Genomic DNA, 16,823 nt, shown 5'->3' with positions numbered 1-16,823 from the left:
TTTCCTTACCTGTAAGGTGAGAAGAGGTTGGACCAGCCAATCTCCAAGGTCCCCTCTGCTCTAGGGTTGGATTTTTTCTACAAGGTATCTGGAAGTCAGGTTGGTGAGGGCTCTTGGGCAGCGGTGGGGTGGGGTGGGAGAGAGGGCTCTAGAGAGAGAGCGTGTAGGGAAAGGGAGGATTTGTGGCCAGAGCTGGGGCTGTTGGTAGACCTAGTGCCTTCTCTGAGTGGTCTTCACCTCTTTCCTCTGGAGAACCCTGCCCCCCACCTGCTCAAGCTCTGCACTCTTTCCTCTGACCCAGAGCCTGTCCCTCAGGGGGCTGAGTGAGATGCAGCCTCCTGCTCCTGGGCGGAAGTCCATCTCTGGGTCCCCCTTGGTGGGGAGAGAAGATATGGGGGGTTGATGTCAGGGAACTTGGGGAGCAGGGGGCAACCACGCCACCGAGGGCTGGGATCCCCAGGGTTCTCCTAGAAGAAGTGGTGTAAGGAGTATGTGAATAAAGGTCAAGGTTTGTGCCGGGTTGCAAAGGCAGTAAGAGCCACATGAGGTGAGACCATCGGGCTGGAGCAAGCCCAGAGCCCCGTGGTGGGCAATGGGGGCTCCACTGAGCCCAAGGGCTGGGTTTTGAGTTTCTTTTCTCCCTTTTTTCCTTTTTATTTCCCCAAATGAAAGTAGTCTCATTATCCTAATGTGCCTGAATGGGCAGAGCCACTTCCTCCTTCTCATTCTCCAGCTGAGACCCATTCTAACCATGGCAGGTAGAGATGCCATGGGACATCCAGGGGTCATCTAGGGAGATGTGGGGGTCAGCACCTAGGACTTGGGGGTGGTCAGCACCTACCTAGGATGGGCATGGGGAGGTCAGCACCTACCTAGGCTGGGCTTGGGGGGGTCAGCACCTACCTAGGCTGGGCATGGGGGGGTCAGCACCTACCTAGGCTGGGCATGGGGGGCGTCAGCACTGAGGATGGGCGTGGAGAGTTCTGTTGCTGCCTGGATGAGCCCTATTTCCCCTGGGCAGAAGCCTGTCTTCCAGAGAACCCCTGGAGGGGATGCCTCATGGAGTGGGGCTCTCTGTCATCTGTCATTACTGTGGAACCCTCCCTTCGGATTGGGAGGGGGAAGGTGCAGGGCTAAGTGGTGACATTTGGGAGGGCAGGAAAAATTATCTGGCACCACATGCCCTCCATCTGGGCTCAGAGCCCAGGACGCTGGAGGCTGGCTTGGTGAAGTACATGACAGATGAGAAAGAGTGCAAAAATGGCAGCTTGAAAGCCCCCTACCCCCACTCCCGTTCTAGTCCCGGCTCTGCAACAAGTTGTCACATCTTGGGCAAATCACTTCCCACCTCTGGGCTCCATTTTCCTTTACCTGTGAAATTGCAGATTGAACACCAACAGCTGGGTAGTTCCTTTCAACCCTGATGTATTTAGGGTGAAGCTCACAGTTGGAGGGCTCCATCCTCACTCTATTCTCCAGGCTCCTCCCTAGTTCCTACTCCCAGCCTGAGGCCTTCCTTCCCCGGGCCTGACAGCTGACCAGTTGGGGCTATTTGTGGCCTGGCCTATGTGTGCTCCCCTGCCCCGCCCACACTGGGCCTCTGCCTGGCTCAGGCCCAGCACCCGCCCGCACAGTCCACCAGCAGCATTGCCCTGACTCCTGCCTCTTTGGCTGTCTCTCCCAGAAACTGGCCATGCCTGGGAGAAGGAGCTCCCCTCCCCACTGGAGACACCATCTGGGGTGCCTCCCCTTGGCCCCTGCCTGCCGGGTCTGGGGACCCCAGTCCCACCGAGCCTGGGAGCCCCCTCGGCCATCACCGCTGCTGTGCCATGATATGGCCTTGCAGAATGCCCTGTACACGGGAGACCTGGCGAGGTTGCAGGAGCTGTTCCCCCCGCACAGCACAGCCGACCTGCTGTTGGAGAGCCGGGCTGCCGAGCCTCGCTGGAGCAGCCACCAGAGGGGTGAGAGGCAGCTGGGAGCGGGGAGCTGGGCTGACTGCATCAGGCATAGAGGTACCAAGTGCTTGAGGAAAAGGAGAAGTCCCTGGCAGTTTCTCCCCCAACCAAAGCTTGCCTAAACCTTGGCCCAGGAGTGAAGTCATGCGGAGCCCAGAATAGCTCCTGCTGAACTGTGTGGCCGGGTCAGGCTCAGCTCAGGGACACAGAGACCCTCTCCCTCGATCTGTCAGTGTTTCCCTCCTCCTTTCCCTCTCTCTGCTTTTGGCTCCTACCTCTCCTCCCCCTTGCCCTCTTTCTCACGTGCTCACACTCTCTCCTCATGAGCTGGTCCCCAGAAGAGTGCAGGGGGCAGGGAGAGCCCCCTGGTGACAGACATGCCCTCTGTGCCAGGCTGGTGGAGAAGCCCAGCAGAGGGTCTGCAGAGCGCCCAGAGTCTGGCCAGGGACCTATCATCACCTGCACGGCCTCAGGACCTGCCCTGGCCTTCTGGCAGGCAGTGCTGGCCGGGGACGTGGGCTCTGTCTCCCGTATCCTCTCGGACTCCAGCACCGGCCTGGCTCCAGATTCCGTCTTTGATACCAGCGACCCAGAGCGATGGAGGGATTTCCGCTTCAACATCCGCGCTCTGAGTATGGGCCAGGGGCACTGGGTGTCTGAGGAGGAGAGGGGAGGCTGGGGACGGAGCTCTGGGCTCCCACTTCCCAGCCTCTGCCCACCTCCCCACTTGCCTGGAAGTTCTTTACCTCCCTCCAGGGTCTGAGGCCCATGTCCGCTCTCTCCCTAGGACTCTGGTCTCTGACATATGAAGAGGAGCTGACCACCCCACTGCACGTGGCAGCCAGCCGGGGCCACACAGAAGTTCTACGGCTGCTGCTGAGGCGGCGGGCGAGGCCCGACAGTGCCCCTGGGGGCCGCACCGCCCTGCATGATGCCTGTGCTGCCGGCCACGCTGCCTGTGTCCACATGCTGCTGGTATCAGGAGCTGACCCCAACATCCCTGACCAGGATGGGAAACGTCCCTTGCACCTCTGCCGGGGGGCTGGCACCCTTGAGTGAGTGACTCCTCTCCCCAACCTCCATTCTACTCCTAGAAGAGGCAGAGATGACCTCAGGGAGTACGGGGGAACATGTCAGGGGCTGGCATGCTTGCTGGGCTGGGATGGAGGAGTCAGGGCTCAGGTGGGGAGTCAGGATGCTACTACTCCCCAAACCATCCAACCATTGGCCCCGTGAACTTTGGAATGGCCCAGACTTGGGAGAATCTCTGCTTCCCCAGAGGTGGAGGAGGGCTGCGGCAGGGGCTCAGCTGCATGGCCTACATGGGGGCACTTGTCTGGATCCATTATATGGGAGGTGGTGTACTGTAAAGTTTTAATATTTTCTGAGCTTATCCCATGTTCCAGGTACTGTGCTAAGTACAACAGCAACTAAGGTCCTGGCCTCAGGGAGCTGACTGTCCAGTGATCCACGAGGCCGCAGTGGCCCCCGTGGGCAGGGTCTGGTTCTCAACTTGGCAGGTCTATCATTTTCATATTGGCAGGCACCCTCAGATAAATGGGCTCGGGACAGAGCCCAACTAACCAAACAAGAAACTGATGGATATAACCAAATGTGACAATGTACTATTTACCACAGGGAATATTCCTTTACAGTGACCCAAATAATTATGCCCTGTGTGTAGGGAACCTTGGATGATGTGTCTCCACTTAGAATTTTTGGATGAGCATGGAATCCTGGCAAAGGGAGCCTTGGCAAATCTATGAACTAACTGTACATATGGTGGAGGCCCTCTCTCTACTGACTGCTCACCTCCCAGATTTCACATCTTGCCCTTGAATCGTGCTGAGTTTTTGAGCTTTGGGTTCCCCTTTTGTGGACATTCTCTCTCCTGTTAACCTCATCAGCCTTTAGAGAACTCCAGACTTATCATATTATGGTTGAAGATATGTTCTACAGCAGTGTGTCCAATAGAAATACAATGTGAGCCACATATGTAATTTCAAATTTTCTAGTGGCCCTATCAAAAATGAAAAAGAAACAGGTGAAATTAATTTTTTAAACAGTGGTAAAATATACATAACATAAAATTTACCATCTTAAACCATTTCTTTTTTTTTTTCTTTTGATGAGGAAGATTGGCCCTGAGCTAACATCTGTTGCCAATCTTCCTCTCTTTTTGCTTGAGGAAGATTGGCCCTGAACTAATCTTCCTCTATTTTGTATGTGGGATGCCACCACAGCATGGCTTGATGAGCAGGGTGTAGGTCCACACCCAGGATCTGAACCTGCAAACCCCAGGCTGCTGAAGCAGAGCACGCGAACTTGACCACTATGCCACTGGGCCGGCCCAGCATCTTAACCATTTCTAAGTGTACGGTTCAGTGGCACTAAGTACATTCACGTTGCTGTGCAACCATCACCACCATCCACTTCCTAAACATTTTTAATCTTGCAAAACTGAAATTCTGTACCCATTAAACAATAATTTCCCATTCCTCCCTCCCCTCAGCCTGTGACACCCCCTATTCTACTTTCTGTGTCTGTGAATCTGACTACTCTAGGTACCTCATATGAGTGGAATCACACAGTATTTGTCCTTTTGTGACTGGCTTATTTCGCTTAACATAATGTCCTCAGGGTTCATGCATGCTGTAGCAGGTGTCAGAATTTCCTTCTTTTAAAGGCTGAATAATATTTCATTGTATGTAGATGCTATATTTCATTTATCCACTCATCTATTGATGGACACTTAGATTGCTTCCATGTTTTGGCTATTGTGAATAATGCTGCTAGGGACGTGGGTGTACAAGTATCTGTGAAACAGGTGAAATTAATTTTAATAATATATTTTAACACAATATATCCAAAATGTTATCATTTCAACATGTAATCAATACAAAAACTAATGAGATATTTTACATTCTTGTTTTGCACCAAGTGATCAGAATTGGTGGTACTTTACACTTACAGCACATCTCAATTAGGACTAGCCATATTGCAAGTGCTCAGTAGCCACATGTGGCTGGTGGCTACTGTATTGGACAACACAGTTCTATACAATCCCACATTTTTACTTCTGGCCATGTTTCAGCCCAGCCTCCCTGAGGTCACACACAGTGATAATCACTCCTTCCTTTCTTGAGTAAACAAATGTATTTTAAAAATTATGATGGAGAATTTCAAACATACAGAAAGGTGAGCAGGATAATATAAGGAGCCCCCATGATCCATCACCATCTATACCACCCACTCACCCCACCAGATACTGCTGTTACGAGCTCTAATGATAACAGCCTTTCAGGCATTTTCTCAGATGCTGCTCACAACAACTCACTAGGGCTGGGTACTGGCAATTATACCCATTCTACGGATGAGGAAACTGGAGCTCATCTTAGCAGAGAGGCTAATTCTCTGAGCCTTGGGTGCACACGTTCTTACAGGCATACACACCATTCCGTGAGGGCCATCGTGGAGCAAATCTGGCTGGCCAGTTGTGGTTGTGTTGTTTGTTGTCCCACTGCCCCCATCTCCACTTGTGCCCACTGCTAGGCCCCACTCCCCACTTCCTCCTCCAGTCCCAGCACGCAGAGTCCTCCAACTGCCCTGCTGCCCCCTGGGCCTGCATGCCAGCTTCCCTCACTAGCTGTGTGAATGTGGGCAAGGTCCTCACACCCTTGGGCCTCAGTTTCCCCATCTGAACCTGCCATAGGAACGCTGTGGGGATGAAACAGGTCGATGCATGTAAAGCCCTCAGAATGCACCTGTTCTGACTGCGTAGTGGCTACTCCTGACTTTCCTGCCACAGAGGGTTTAGTGCACTCTTTCTGCAGAGAGTATGTACACTTGAAAAGAGGGCATTGTTGACCCTGCAAGATGTTGCTGGGATGACTAGTGATGGACAGGATGGAGGTGAGGGGCAGACAGGACCAGGAGCCACCCAAGGCGCCCCCCATGTTTGCTTTGCTCAGACCAGCAGGAATGCAGGGGTGTAGGTCTGTGCCCCATTTTCCTCCCCTCTGCTGTCTCGCCCTTACTAGGTGTGCAGAGCTGCTCCTGAGGTTTGGGGCAAAAGTGGATGGTCGGTCCGAGGAGGAAGAGGAGACCCCTTTGCATGTGGCTGCCCGGCTTGGCCATGTGGAGCTGGCAGACCTGCTTCTAAGACGGGGGGCATGCCCCAATGCCCGTGATACTGAAGGCTGGACCCCACTGCTGGCTGCCTGTGACACTCGCTGCACCTCCCCTGCTGATGCTGAGGCCACCACCACCCGCTGCCTCCAGCTGTGCCGCTTGCTACTCTCGGCTGGAGCAGATGCCGATGCTGCCGACCAGGACAGGCGGCGGCCCCTGCACCTGGCCTGTCGCCGGGGCCATGGGGCTGTCGTGGAGCTGCTCCTGTCCTGTGGTGTCAGTGCCAACGCCATGGATTATGGGGGACACACGGCCCTGCACTGTGCTCTGCAGGGCCCAGCTGCAGCCCTGGCCCAGAGTCCAGAGCACGCAGTGCGGGCTCTGCTCAACCACGGCGCTGTCCGAGTCTGGCCTGGGGCCCTCCCCAAGGTACAGGGCTGGAGGCAGAGGGAGGGCAATGAAGGTGAGGGGATGGGGAGACCCTGACCTGAGCTCCCACTTGCTCTAGATGCAGCCCAGGACACTTGGACACTTGATAGGTCAGTTCTTTCTGCCTTTCATTTCACAAGCAAAGCCCAGTGGGGGCAAAGGTGAGGACACAGACCAGCAGGAGGTGTATGTGTGTGTGCACGCACACGCACGCACATGTGTATACAAGTGTGTGTGTGCACTCATGTGTACACATGCTCACATGTGTGTGTGTGCGTGCACGTGTGTGTGTGTGTGTGATGAAGGTGGACTGAGGGCAGTGGGCCAGATTATAAAGGATCAGAAAGGTGTCTTGAAGGAGGAACTAGGACTGATGTGGGCAGCAGGGAGTAGTTTCATCATCAGGAGAGCAAGCTGCAAAAGAAGCATTTAGGAAGCTCTGCCTGGCAGTGGGACCTGTTCAGTGAGACACTCTGGTTACAGGAGAGGCTCCTCCAGGCAGAGTGATGAGCCTGGGTCATGAGGTTCAAGGCCTCCTGACTATCTGCAGACAGAAGTGGTCCTGGTTTCTGAGAGCTTAGCAGGACATGCATCACCCAGTCCAGCCTGCCCTGGCACCTGAGAAAAAGGCTTTCACTGTCAATTTCCAATCTGTATCTTATTTTATGTTAATTTTCCCAAAGTGGGTTCAACTTGAAGACCTGTGCTACTGATGCCCTGGCAGGGGGTCCTGTCCCATGCTGTGTCATGTCACAAAGGGCACTGGGCCTGGGGTGTGGACCCCTGTTCTCCGAGGAGCTGGGTCAGGATGAATACGGCTATGGGCAGGTACCCCTGCCCGCCTCGGGGCTTGTCTCGCCCAGGCCCGCCCCATTCTGGATGCTCCCCTGCTGTCCCCACCTCTCTCTTTCACTCACAAACCTAGCAGCATCTGTCTTGATTCCTAAGCAAGACCAAATAATTAAACAGCCCGAGAGTTCGGCAGATTGGTCTCCCCTTTGGGAAAATACAAGAAAATCAACAATTAACACTAATTAATCTCCTATTAACACCAGATAATTAGGAGACGAGCAATTCCGAGCAATTCCCTGTAATCTGACGGCGGCTCTGACAGCTAATGATTTCCCTGTCGGGGAGGGGGTGGGAGGAGGAGGCAGAGCAGCAAATGGATTTCCTGGGACCCCACTGCCCGCCCCACATCTGGGACCAAAAAGGCCGGCAGAGCAAACTGCCCTATTTGTCCCTTTGTCTGGGCACCGTGTCCCAGGTGATCAGAAAGTGCAGGAAGGAGTCCGCATCTGTATCCCATGATCTGCTCCAGGCTTGGCAGGAGTGCCTGTCCTCCAGGGAGGAACTCCTCCCTGCAAGGAAGCCACCACGGCCCATCTGTGATCACTACCACCCCAGCCAGTTCTCCAGAAGCCACCATACTGGACTGGGCGCTCAGACCTGGATCCAGGCTCTGGCTTTGATGCTTGTTTGTGTGACTATGGGCAAGTCACTGGAATTCTCTGAACCCAATTCCCTGCATGTGACACGGTCTCCACCTAACAGTGATGAAAAGCTATAGGAGCATAGTAGGTACCACGAGGAGCAAACATAGCCCTGACCACACACCAGATGCTGTTCTAAGGTGTGTGACCTGTTACATGGGTTCCCTCAGCCCTCCAACAACCTCTGAGGTAGGTGGCAACTGTGAGTGCAGGCTCTGGAGCCAGACACACTACCTGTGTGACCCTCTGCAAGTTGCTTAATCTCTCTGGGCCTCAGTTTCTTCATCTGTAAAATAAGGATATAACACTATGCCTGCTTCTTAGGGCTAGCATGAGAACTAAATGAGTTCATGCCTATAAAGCCCTTTGGACAGGGCCTAACCTAGAGGTAGTGCTCAATACCTGTTAGCTAGTGTTGTTCTAAAGCTAAATCATGTATGTGAAAGCTCTTGGAACGCTGTTAGGCATTATCCCAATGTCGGGCATCATTAGATAAGGGAGAGAGGGATGCAGGCTGGAAGAGCTGAGGCTTCCTGGAGGGGATGGGACTTGGGATGGGCAGGGTTTGAAGAGATGGAGGAGGAAGGCGCAGGCATTCCAGGCAGTGTGCAGAGGCAAGAATCAACGTGGCCTGAGAAGCATGGAGAAGCTGGCCCGAGGAACAGGTAAGAGCAGGAAAGTCTGATGTAACCAGCCTCCTCTTTCCCACCTCTAAGGAGGAGTGTGGCAAAGAGGCCTGCCCCAGGCATACGGGCTGGGACAGCTCTGGTAAGCACTGCCCAGATACATGGCCAGAAGCAGAGGGCCTCGGGTGTATGGGGTGTGTGAGATGTTTTCTCCAGAGGCCCTGTTACCTGGACAAGGCCTTCCACCTCCTCCCACTGCCCAGCAGTGCCTCGCACATGCAGCACTCCCAGCCTACCAGGTAGAAGGGTCTCCCCTCCTTGTACAGGGGTGTTAAAGCCCCTAATGTTATATGCATGTGTGTGCGGGGCCGGGGGTGGGGGGTGGTTCTGTACAGGAATGCTGCCTGGGATACAGTACTTAGCTGTTTGAAGATTTTATAAAGGGTCTGTGGCCACCGCCTGTAGCTTAAGATACAGCAAGAGATTGAGTGGATGAAGCACGAATCTGCTTATAGGTATTACACACAGGCACGGGTGGGTGTGATGGTACCTGTGTGTGTCCAGGCAAATGTGGCTGCTTTTCTGACCATATGGATAGTCCCCTGGCATGGGCTGCTCCCCTGGCATGGCTCGCCCCTCGCTGCATCAGGCCACCTCTTCAGGCCTTTTTTGATCACCCTTCTAGGATGGTACCCTCCCACCCATGCTCAGTCCCTGAGCCTACTTATTTTTCTTTGCAGCAGCGTATCTGTTAAGTGGTGATTTATGAGTTTATTGTGTTTTCCCTCTGAAATAGAAGCTCCCAGCTGACAAGGACCTGTCTGTCCTCCTGCTGGGTCCCCAGTACTTGACCCATAGTGGCCCTCAGTACATATTTGCTGAAGGAAGAAATGAAAAAATAAATCTGGCTCCAACTTGATCCCACCCCCACTCCTACATCAGGCTTCTCCTGTTCTCATCCCTTCTTCCTGAATTCCCTCCCTAATGACCTCATTTTAACCTGATCACATCTGTAAAGACCCTATTTCTAAATAGGTCACATTTATAGGTAGTGGGATTAGGACTTCAACATATCTTTTGGGGGATACAATTCAGTCCCCAACAGCTGTGCTATTGCTGTCTGGTCATCCTGCATGTACTGACCAGAGCTCTATAGTATGTGGTAACCCCGGAGCGCTGATGCATCTCTGCCTCCTCTAGGTGCTGGAGCGCTGGTGCATGTCCCCGAGGACTATCGAGGTTTTGATGAACACCTACAGTGCCATGCAACTTCCTGAGGAGGCCATGGCTCTGGTGCCTCCTGAAATTCTGCAGGTCAGATTCCAGGACCCCCAACACACAATCGCTCAGTCTGGCCCCAAGTCTCCCACCTCCTAAAGGGAAGCCCCATCAGTATCCCCACTCTGCCCCACAGAAATTACTCAGAGACTCGCTCAGACCCCAGAAGAAAACTCACAGAGTGAACACCCGAAACACTCTAACTTCTATAAGTTCCTGTAGACACCCACTGGCCACCAGCCTCCTCGATTTAGGAGGAGTGGGTGCTACTTGTCCAAGGCTGCCTTGCTGAGCCCCTCCTTCTGTCCCCAGAAGCACCACAATTTCTACTCCTCCCTCTTCGCCTTGGTGAGGCAGCCCAGATCGCTGCAGCATCTGAGCCGCTGTGCGCTCCGCGCTCACCTGGCAGCCTGCCTGCCCCATGCCCTGCCCCGCCTTCCCCTGCCACCCCGTCTGCTCCGCTACCTGCAGCTGGATTTCGAGGATGTGCTCTACTAGGTGAGTCCTGGGTTCTGTGGACAGTCTCAGCCCACTGTTTGCTGGGAGTGGGGGTGTGGGTGGGGGAGGGGTGGGAGGCAGGAGAAGATTTGGGGGCAGGGCCCTGGCCAGAATCAGCCAGCCTCCCGGACCACTGGCCCTCTCTGAATCCATATCTCTCCTTCCAGATGTCCACTGCCTTTTGAGAGAGGCTGAAAGCAGATGCCCCAGGCCCCAGGGGGCACCAGCCCACTTCTCACAGTGCTCCAAACCCAGGACTGAGTTGAACCAACTCAGGCTGAGCTGGCCCTCTCAGCAGGAGGTCCAACTCCACAGGCAGATGTGGATGCTGCCAATCCCACCAGGGAGAGGTGGACGGACCATGCAGCCAGATGATGTCTGATGGAGAGAGAGCTAGGACTCATGGCAAGTGATACACTCCTCTTGGGGGTCTCCTGAGGCCCCCCTCCGGCCTGTCCCAACCTTATATGTGCATTAAAAATCTCCAGGCTTGTGCTGTTTGGTGCTGTCTCCAACAGGCCTTCCTCTGAGCTGCCTTACTCCCAGGGGACTCAGGATGGACAGATTTGCAGGGTCCCCCTGGATCTGCCCCACAGTGCCAGCTCTGTCACCTTCCCCCTCTTGTATCCACCAGCTGTTGAGAGATCCCAGGCAGACCTGCCCCTCTGGCACATGATGTGGCAGAATGCCACCAGGTGAGATAGTGCCAGAAAAGACCTAAAGGACAGCTGGCCAGAGGATGCACCAGCGAAGAGACGGGTAGCACAGGACTGCTATGGAATGAGGCAGTGAAGACAGTAGGGTGGGGCGATAAAGGCAGCCTTGGGGTAGGGAGGTGAGGTGAGGGGCGGGAAGGCCAACGGGAGGGTGGGTGCAGGGTCATCAAGCACGGAGGGGTAACCATGGTTCATGCGAGAGTGAAACCAGGTTTAGAGAAACCAAAACACCTCTACCTTCCGCCCGTCCTGTAGGTCAGGGAGCCCCGGATGCACACCTGCTTCTTGCCTCTCTATCCGCTCCTTCCTTCAATGCAGCTTTGTGGCAGCCTGAGCCGAGCTGAGAGTTACACTCCTGGGTTTAGGCCTAACTCTGCCATTAACTTGCGGAACATAAGTCTCTTCCTCTCTTTGGGTTCAAGTTTCTGCATCTGTAAAACAAGACAGAAGGAGAGAGTTTCTGAGGGTCTTTGCAGCACCAGAATTTTTAAGAACCTGCAGGAGACCCAGCCGCCAGGAGCGACCACAGGAGGGAGGTGGAATTGACCGGCAGAGCAGCCAATCAAGTGCACCGGGATCCGTGACGTCATGGGTCGCTGGACAGATTTCCCAGGGCCCCGGAGTGCGCACGCGCCAGAGCTCCAGACTTTCCCGCCAACTGCCGGGAGCCAGGTGGCGACGGGCGGGGCGGGGAGGGCGCGAGGCGGCGCGGGGCGGAGCCTGGAGAGCCCGAGGCGGCGGGGCGGGGCAGCGCGAAGCCGGAGAGCGTGTCCCGCCAGCAGCGGAGGAGGGGCGGGGCAGAGGTGAGTGGGCCGGACTCCCACCTGGCCTCACGGGCCTTGGGCTTCCAGGTGCCGGGCGCGGCGCAAGGACGGGACCGCCTGACCGGAGGGTATGCGCCTGGAGCCCAGGCCACAGGCGGTCGGCCGGCTGAGGCCGGGCCCCTCGGCTGTGGAGACTCCAGGCGGGTCCTGACGCCACCGGCCTCACCTCACAGGGGGCAGTCGGCGCGGGGAAAGCGAGACAGGGCGTCGGGAGTTCCCCTCGCTGTTGGGGGCCTCCCCTGAAGAGCCCCGTCCTGCCCCAGGGCGAGTCCGTCCGTTGGTTCCCCCAGGGTCTGAGTGGGGTACCTTGCAGTGGGGAGGGAGGCACAAGCAGACAGGCGGGAGTGTCCGTGGTAAGCCCTCCACGGAGGGATTCAAACGGCGTTGACAGAGGGTGACTGGGAGCTGTTTGAGAGGGGGTGACAGGGAAGCCTCCTCTTTGAGGTGACGTCTAACCTGAGGCCAGCCATGTGAGTGCAGTGGGGAAGAGCAGGGGTGTGACATGAACTGATGTAGGTTTCAAGATTGCTCTGGCTGCAGAGGGGCTTGGGGGAGGGGAGGCGAGGCGAGGGAGAAGCTGAGACCATTAGTAGGCTACTGCAGCAGTCCAGGCAGAGATGGGGAAGCAGCAGGCAAGACTTGGGACCCTTTTTTGGAGACTCGATGAGACTTACTGATGGAGTGGAGGTGGCGGGCTGAAGAGAAGTGTAATCCAGGATGACTCCCAGTGTTTTGGCTGAACACTGTTTTGGATGGATGGCGGTGCTCTTTACTAAGGTGGGGAAGATGAGAAAGGGGCAGGTGGTGGAGGAATCAGAAGGTCAGTCTGGGAAATATCAAGTTGGAGCTGCCTATTAGATATCTTGGTCATTTGGATCTATGAATCTGGAATCAGGGACGCAGGCAGGTCTGGGGATATACATGTGGGATGGTTGGCATGTGAAAGATGCTTAAAGCTCTGTCCTAAAAGAATCCTGACTCTCAAGGGGATGACTTTCCTGAGAGAGTCCTGTTTATGCACTTTGATGGAAATTCTGTTTAATCCCATCCACATCATTCATTTTGTGCTTCCTGAATTCCAGGTTGTAGGCACTAGATATACAGCTGTGAATGAGATCTGTTCCTGCCCTCAGTGAATTTTCCATCTAGTCTGAGAAACAAGTGTGCGAATAACTAGTTCAAATACAAGGGGCAATGAAGTGAAAGGAAAAGACATGTAGGAGCAGAAGCTGAGGGCATGAGGAGGAAGGCAAGCAGGAGGGGCGGGACCTGGGAAGACTTCACAGAAGTGGGGTGCCTCTCCCAAAGTGATAAGAAAGGGGAAGGATTTCTGACCATAACTGGAGAGCACTGGATCCTAGTGGGATGCCTTTTAAAGGAGGGGGGCGGGGGTAAGGGAAGAAAGGCGGTGTGGCGTGCTCAATATGAGGGGCTGCTGCCCCACTTCACACCGTCTCCCCTTAGCAGGGCACTGTTAGGAAGGTCTTTTCTGGGGTTACACATCCAGACACTCTTGCAAGCCGGGGAGCTTCCTCCCCGGCCTCCTGGCTGCAGGTCTTGCGGGCCCAGAACCTCTCCCCGGTAATTGCTTTCCGTAATGTGTTTGCTCCAAACCAATTTCACGCCTCCGTGAGGACTCCGCCCTGCACTGGAGGCGCGAACATCCCCACCACCAACCTATCCGCGTGTAACGCGTGCGCACGCACAAACAGCACACATTTAACACAACAGATACACAGGGTTCAAGTACCTGGACACAACAAACATATATGAATCTACACGCGTGCATACTAGACTTTAAAACTCTCCTGTACATTCCCCCCGCCCAACCAGTGCACTCACAGTTAACTGCCCAGCGCGCTCACCCTTTGGACGACTCACCTGGTCCAGTTCCTTTGCCCTCGGCGCGTCTCCTGGACTAACGCCAGGGGGCGCTGCAGTACTCCGCACTTCTCTCGCGGTGACGCAGTTGCGCGCTGCTGCCACCAGAGGGTGCCCGTGGACAGGGCCCGACGCTGCCCAATGTGAGTGGCCTCTCTCCCGCCAATGAGTGGGGCGGAGGTATAGATCTATTGGCTTTGACTTTCGAATACTTCGTTCTTTTAGCATCCTAGGTTCGGGTTTCAAATCCGTGAAGGGGAGGCCAGATGATGGGGTCCGACATTGGCACAAGCAGAGAGAGTAGATTCAAAATAAAATTCCTCTGTAGGAGCATTTCCTCAACAGGTGGAGTAGTGAGAGTGGGACAAGTCAGGGCAAGAGTGCAATAACGAAGCACTTTAGAATTCCATTTTAGACAATGAGGGGAGGTGCTTGCCCACGATGAGCCTGTTCAGGGATTCAGTAGGAGAACCACAGAGTTTTCTCTCGGTAAAGAAAGGAGCCAGCTCTGTTCAGATTTGATAGCCACAGCTTCTGTCCTTGGTACTGATAGGAGAGGAAGAAGCAGTTTTTGGAGAGACACTGATTTGGGAGACTTCCATTCTTGACCACTCTGCTCTTCTTTGTCCATTTAGTGCAGGAAGAACTCATTTTGAAAGATATTTCCTCATATTCACTTAATCCTTGCACCGACTTTTTGACGAGGCAGCGTAGATATTAATCACTCTCTCTCACACATGGAGAAGTTAATTCAAAGAGGGCCAGGGTCATATGGCTCAGTGAGGGGTCAGAACAGGAACTTAACTCCAGGTCTTCTTACTCCAGCCAATGCTTTTTTTCCATTTACCGTGTGGCCTCAGTTCCATGGTCCATGCAAAGGCAGGGAAAGGAAATGAGCTATTCAGTTGCCACTGTGTATGTTAGGGCTTTTATCCTAGTTTAGCTACTGAATGTCAAGGACTATGCAGAAGTCACACTTCATGACCCCAGTGTGGCAAGGAAACAGATCGAGGAAATAAATGGATTATAAAATCCAGTATCTAATAAACACACACCACACCACGGCAATACAAAGCCCCTGGGGTCTCACTTGCCTCATTTCAGAGTGGTGGACCACTGGGATTTGTTGGCAACAAGCTTTAAGCCTATAGTCTCTGTGCCAGCTTGAGCAGAGAATTCCACTTTACTGAGTATAGTTCTGGGCAATAAGCTCTTGGCTTAAGCTAGATGACATACGTCTTCAAGATCAGAGCGTCTTTCACCTTGAGTCCTTGATAAAGCATTTATTTATTAAGGGATCCATTTCGTCCCACCAGAGAGTGACAGGCTTATTAAAGTGACGTTTTACTGGGGGGACTGGTGGGAGGGAGATGTTTCAATATATATATCCTTCTGAGCTTTTGGAATTTTGTGCTAAGTGATTTTATTACCTATGCAAAAAATGAATGCAATTACTTTTTAAAATGGCTGTTCCTTCATGCTTTATTTGATTAGTGTTGTTACTGCTCATACAGCTTTAATTTCAGTGATTGTAGCCCAAAGTTCCCTCAATAATTTATCAAGTCAATAAGCCTCTATTGTGTATCCAACACTCTAAAGCCATTGAACCAAGTACTGACCTCTCACTTTTTAGGTACAAGACACTTTTGAAGTCTGGTCTTCCATATTGGTACTGTGAAGTGCCTGGTTAATTTAACAAAGGGTTCTGAAAAATATCTTTAGGAGGATGTACAAGGATTATCCTAGTACTTTAGTAGTGAGTTGAGGTTCTCAGATCTAAGTTAAGGCACCTCTCCTTTCCCCATGGTGACATCTTCCCACCAGACTCATCTTTCAGAAGTTTCACTGAGTTTAATATAGAGCCCAAGACAGATCAAGACTGCACAGAAACCACACTCTTCTCCCTTTTTCTCTCTGATGAATTGTCAATCAAGCATAACCAAAGAAATCTCCCTTCTTGGGTCCCACCCTCTTCTGTCCCACTCTGGTGACAGTGTCTTTCAGGGTGCTGATTTTTAATACATCAGCCTGATATTAGCAGTGTTCACTAGGCCAAGACAACGTTCCTGACTCGAATGAATGTCACTGAGATCCAGAGTTCCCTCCTGCCCTGCTCTGTCTTGGCTTGGAAACACTGAGACTCTCTGGCGTAGGTTTTCCTCCTCCCCTAAGCCAAGCAACTTCCCCTATCTAGACTGCATCTTCCTAAACTTGCCTGGCTTTTCTAGTTTTAATTTTAACTAGCTTGGCTCTCCCTGGCCCCCCATGAATAAGTTTCCCACTGACGAAATGATCCTCATTTTAGCTGGCCAGGCTTGCTCTATGTCCTGAGCTTGGGTCACTCTTCTTCTGTTGACTTGCCTGTCTTAAGTCTTTCTTGCCCACTGACCTGAGGCTCCTATCAAGCAAAAGTGCCCATGACTTTTGCCTCTAGATTGACAACTCTACTTCTGGGAATCAGGAGGAGGGGGAGGGTAAAAGGCGCCATCATTTCTGTGTCTGAGAATGGGGGAGGTGAGCAGAGTCATCCGCAATTAGCGGATAATTAGCGCCGCTGACCCTTGGGGCTCATCATCGCTCCTGGGGCCAGCCCCCAGCAATCAGCCAGGGCAGGTCGAGAGTGTCAGGCCCGGGAATGAATAGGGCTCATCAGCAGCGCTGGAGCCAGGGAGCCAATCAGGGAAATTAATAGCAGAAGAGAGGGAGAGAGAGTGAAGGAGAGAGACGGAGAGAGACAGAAAGACAGACAAGAGATACAAATATAGGCAAGAAATGAGGGGGGAAAATAGAATAAGATGGACTGGGATAGGAATGAGAAATAGGAATAATCAAATAGGAATAGGGATAGAAACGAAGGCAGGAAAGGGAAGAGTGGGAGGAAGGAAACGAATGTAAAAGATGGGAGAAAGATGGAGGGGGAAAGATGAGAGGAATGGTAAGTACCTGGCATAGTGTGGGCCCTCGAGGAAATTAGCCACAGAGGCCAGAG

The 16,823-nt window shown here is 53.3% G+C and overlaps 1 protein-coding gene across 3 annotated transcripts; it reads left to right on the top strand.

Moving 5' to 3' along the window:
• Nucleotides 1-1,693: 1,693 nt before the first annotated feature.
• ASB10 (ankyrin repeat and SOCS box containing 10) lies at nucleotides 1,694-10,413 on the top strand. 3 transcript variants are annotated; one of them, XM_087433208.1, is made up of 6 exons: nucleotides 1,694-1,964; nucleotides 2,264-2,590; nucleotides 2,746-3,013; nucleotides 5,999-6,518; nucleotides 9,838-9,951; nucleotides 10,228-10,413. In XM_087433208.1, exons 1-6 carry the CDS (start codon nucleotides 1,694-1,696, stop codon nucleotides 10,411-10,413), a joined length of 1,686 nt encoding a protein of 561 aa, XP_087289334.1. The 3 variants fall into 3 exon arrangements, with proteins under 3 accessions (XP_087289334.1, XP_004430660.1, XP_014643108.1); XM_004430603.3 differs by lacking the exon at nucleotides 2,264-2,590; XM_014787622.2 differs by lacking the exons at nucleotides 1,694-1,964; nucleotides 9,838-9,951 and having other exon boundaries at nucleotides 2,281-2,590.
• The last annotated feature ends 6,410 nt before the right edge of the window (nucleotides 10,414-16,823 follow it).

The sequence above is a fragment of the Ceratotherium simum genome, chromosome 1 (assembly GCF_057802395.1).
Source record: "Ceratotherium simum simum isolate JZ-2026a chromosome 1, ASM5780239v1, whole genome shotgun sequence".
NCBI lineage: Eukaryota > Metazoa > Chordata > Mammalia > Perissodactyla > Rhinocerotidae > Ceratotherium > Ceratotherium simum.
This window is presented reverse-complemented; position numbering and strand designations above follow the sequence as displayed.